Raw genomic sequence first — 3,765 nt, forward strand, 5'->3', positions numbered from 1 at the left:
ATCCAATAAAAAATCAATTAAACCCATAAACATCCAAATTTGGGCTTCTCTCCTCAAAATTCAAAATTTCCTTCTCAATAGGGTTCTCATCCTTCAAAAATATTTTGTCAAAAATCCAATCTTTGTATCTTTATACTCCTTGACCAATTTTCTGACCATTTTCCGAGCGCTTCTGCCTCTTGTCCTTTTTCTAACCTTCTTTGGCTATCTATTTTATTTTTTTACGGGGACCCAAAAATGGGTTACAACATTTATGTAGAAGATAGTTTGAAAATATCTTGAATAATTTTTTTTTAAAAAGTTGGTGTCAATTGTTAAGAAAAAAAGAAGCAAAAAAGTGGGTGCCTAAAGAGAGCTCCCTAGGTAAATTACATATGCATTTAGGGGTGCTAATTATGCAACGACTATAGGGATCACAACTCCAAAAACTGCTATAGAAATGTGGCAGTAATCAATTTTGCCCTTAATGTGAAAGAAGAAAACCGGAAGAACTTCTTTGAGATTGCTACCACTAATTTTTTTATTATTTGTGCGAATTAGAAAAATCAAATATGTGATTTTCATGCTTGCACTTAACAAACAAATTGCAAGGACCAAAAGGAACATAACTTTGTCCAATATGAAACTTTAAGTCAATGGCTCAGAGTATTCTCTGCATGCATTTATATTACTGAATAATTTAGTATGCCTTTGTCGAATCAGAAATCATTGCAGTGCTGTTTTTCTCAAGTCAGATTATTACCGTGTTCATACCACCGGCCACAAGAGTGTCAAATTGTCAATACATTCTAAAGTCCAGCCTAGCTGTCAATTTAATTTACTGGAGACGATAGACGACCTCAAGAAGCCGAAAGCTAGCTTATCAAATACTAAAATCTGCGACAATATACGTCAACTATCATGACATTTATCAACAGAAGGTACTTAGAGAGTTGGAATTGTTATCTTTAAAATGATCTTATTTAATTAGTTGAAGATTGAGGTTAATTAATAAGGAAATGACTTTGAGAGAGCTTCAACAGCTACAAGTCCCTGTCACTCTTTCGAAGAAGCAGCACCATCGATTTACCAAATCAAGTTGTCGGGCTCCTTGTTTAGGACGCTCCCTCACTTCTATATAAATGGTATGCCAAACCCTTCCTTCCCTACAAAGCCTCTCATATAAATTTAGCTCTCTCTCTCTCTCTCTCTCTCTCTCTCAATTTCTGATCTCACCCCTTTTCACTTGATAAACCTTTAGGCTACACACAAGCTAGAGTGGCAGTATATCTGTGAAAATGTTGTCTGCGAAAGCTAGTCATGACTCCCATGGACAAGACTCTTCCTACTTTCTAGGGTGGCAAGAGTATGAGAAGAATCCATATCACGATGTGCATAATCCATCTGGGATTATTCAGATGGGACTTGCAGAGAATCAGGTAAAGAGGACAGGTTCCAGGGAAATTAAGTGTTATATTTATATATACTTAAAGAAACTTTACATGAGCCATATTTTTCGTGTAGACAACATAAGTGCACTTTCCACCAATAAAAAAAAAAATTAGTGAAAAAGAACTATAGCTAATGTTTATGGCATATCCAAGTTTATTTTTCTCTCCTTGATGCGGAATGGGTGTCCATGTCTTCTTGTATGTCCATTTTATTAATTCCCGCTTAAAGTAATTAAAGAGAACCTCTATAATTTTTCAGTGAACTTTATTTTTTGCAGCTTTCTTTTGACCTTATTGAATCTTGGATAGCAAGAAATCCGGATGCGGTTGGGTTGAAGAAGAGTGGTGCATCGATATTCAAAGAACTGGCTCTCTTTCAAGACTACCATGGCTTGCCTGCTTTCAAGAATGTAAATTTCGATTACTGCACCTTTTCTTTTTCTTTTTCTTTTTTTCCTTGTATATGTAGATCAACATGGGTTCATAAATCATATGCCAGGATATATATATATGCGCATACCTCTGATCTTGTCCCGAACTTATTCGTTTTATTTAAATAGGCACTAGTGAAGTTTATGGCTGAAATAAGAGGAAACAAAGTAAAATTTGATCCCAACAAGCTTGTGCTCACAGCTGGTTCAACTTCTGCTAACGAGACTCTAATGTTTTGCCTTGCTGGACGAGGCGATGCATTCCTTGTCCCCACGCCATACTATCCAGGGTAATAATTAAATTGGAAGTGAAAAAAACACATACAAACTATATATACATTTCTTTCTTTTTTTAAAACATGATCATGATCATGTTCTGTTCTTCTTGATTTTATACAAGGCAGATTTGATAGAGATCTTCGATGGCGGACTGAAGTTGAAATCGTTCCAATACATTGCTCAAGTTCAAACGACTTTCAGATTACCATGCCTGCATTAGAAAAATCTTATCAAGAAGCCCAGAGACTTGACTTGAAAGTTAAGGGGGTATTGATCACGAATCCTTCAAACCCCTTAGGGACAACAATGACCCGCGATGAGCTTAACCACCTCATTAGTTTTAGCATGGCCAAAAATATTCATATAGTAAGTGATGAAATTTATTCAGGCACAGTTTTTGACTGTCCTAAGTTCATAAGCATCACAGAGGCCTTGATGGACCGACACCTGGAAAATACAGATATATGGAGCCGCATTCACGTTGTTTACAGTCTCTCAAAGGATCTGGGCCTACCAGGTTTTCGAGTTGGCATGATTTACTCCAACAACGAAACATTAGTTTCTGCCGCGACCAAAATGTCGAGTTTTGGTTTGATTTCTTCCCAAACTCAGTATCTACTCTCGGGCATGCTTTCTGAAAGCAAATTCACTAACAACTACATGGAGAAAAATCGCAAGAGACTAAGAAAGAGGAAAGAAATGCTTGTTTCTGGCCTTCAATCCGCAGGAATCAAGTGTTTGAAAAGCAATGCCGGCTTGTTCTGCTGGGTGGACATGAGACATCTCTTAAGCTCTCAGACCTTTGAAGCGGAAAAGGAGCTTTGGAAGAAGATTTTATTTGACGTTGGGTTAAACATCCCTCCTGGGTCATCTTGCCATTGCTCGGAGCCTGGCTGGTTCAGAATTTGCTTTGCAAACCTCTCGGAAGGGACTCTCAAAGTTGCAATGAAACGTATCAAGAGCTTCGTAGACAACAACTACCAGGAAATGGTCTGCGATCAAAGATCAATCATCTATAAGTGGCTCTCCAAAATATTATCATACAATCATGAAGCTGACCGTTATTAAGTTCACTCATATGAAAACATAATTTTTCTATATTAATAGCTAGCAAGGATATGAACGAGCAGACATTTTAATTAACGTGTTAAAGTTGATTACTTACAAAATAAATCCGTTAATAAAACCAAGGTAACTTCTAGTGTATGGATGGATTGCATGGTGTTGTTTAGTCCATCGCCATCCTTTGCCATGGTCCAATATATCTTGTGGAAAAAACATTATCACTCATACATCATACATGCGTCTTGTTTTTATGTGCTACATATACATCTTTATATTGGGATATTTTATATCCATCTATCCTGAAGTAGATTTTTTCCAAATGCTTTTTTAATAGTTTTTCCCTCTCATTTGTCTTTGATTTTTTTTATATGCCCTTTTCTCATTTTTTGATGAAAATACCCATGTAACTACCACGAGAAATATAATTTTCCAAACCTAAACAAATAAAAATTATTTTTTCATGATTTAAAAGAAACTTGAAAACTCTACAAGAAACCCATAAAAACCTGAAAAAGTTGAACAAAGAAATTGAAAATAAAAAGATAAAAATAACTTGTAAA

General features: G+C 36.0%; 1 protein-coding gene across 1 annotated transcript; it reads left to right on the forward strand.

Moving 5' to 3' along the window:
* Window positions 1–1,166: 1,166 nt before the first annotated feature.
* Window positions 1,167–3,517, forward strand: LOC118031639 (1-aminocyclopropane-1-carboxylate synthase 3). Its single transcript, XM_035036125.2, has 4 exons — window positions 1,167–1,418; window positions 1,709–1,840; window positions 1,991–2,151; window positions 2,266–3,517. The coding sequence occupies exons 1-4, from the start codon at window positions 1,278–1,280 to the stop codon at window positions 3,206–3,208; spliced, it is 1,377 nt and encodes a 458-aa protein (XP_034892016.1). The 5' UTR covers window positions 1,167–1,277; the 3' UTR covers window positions 3,209–3,517.
* Window positions 3,518–3,765: the final 248 nt, after the last annotated feature.

The sequence above is a fragment of the Populus alba genome, chromosome 11 (assembly GCF_005239225.2).
Source record: "Populus alba chromosome 11, ASM523922v2, whole genome shotgun sequence".
Classification (NCBI taxonomy): Eukaryota; Viridiplantae; Streptophyta; class Magnoliopsida; order Malpighiales; family Salicaceae; genus Populus; species Populus alba.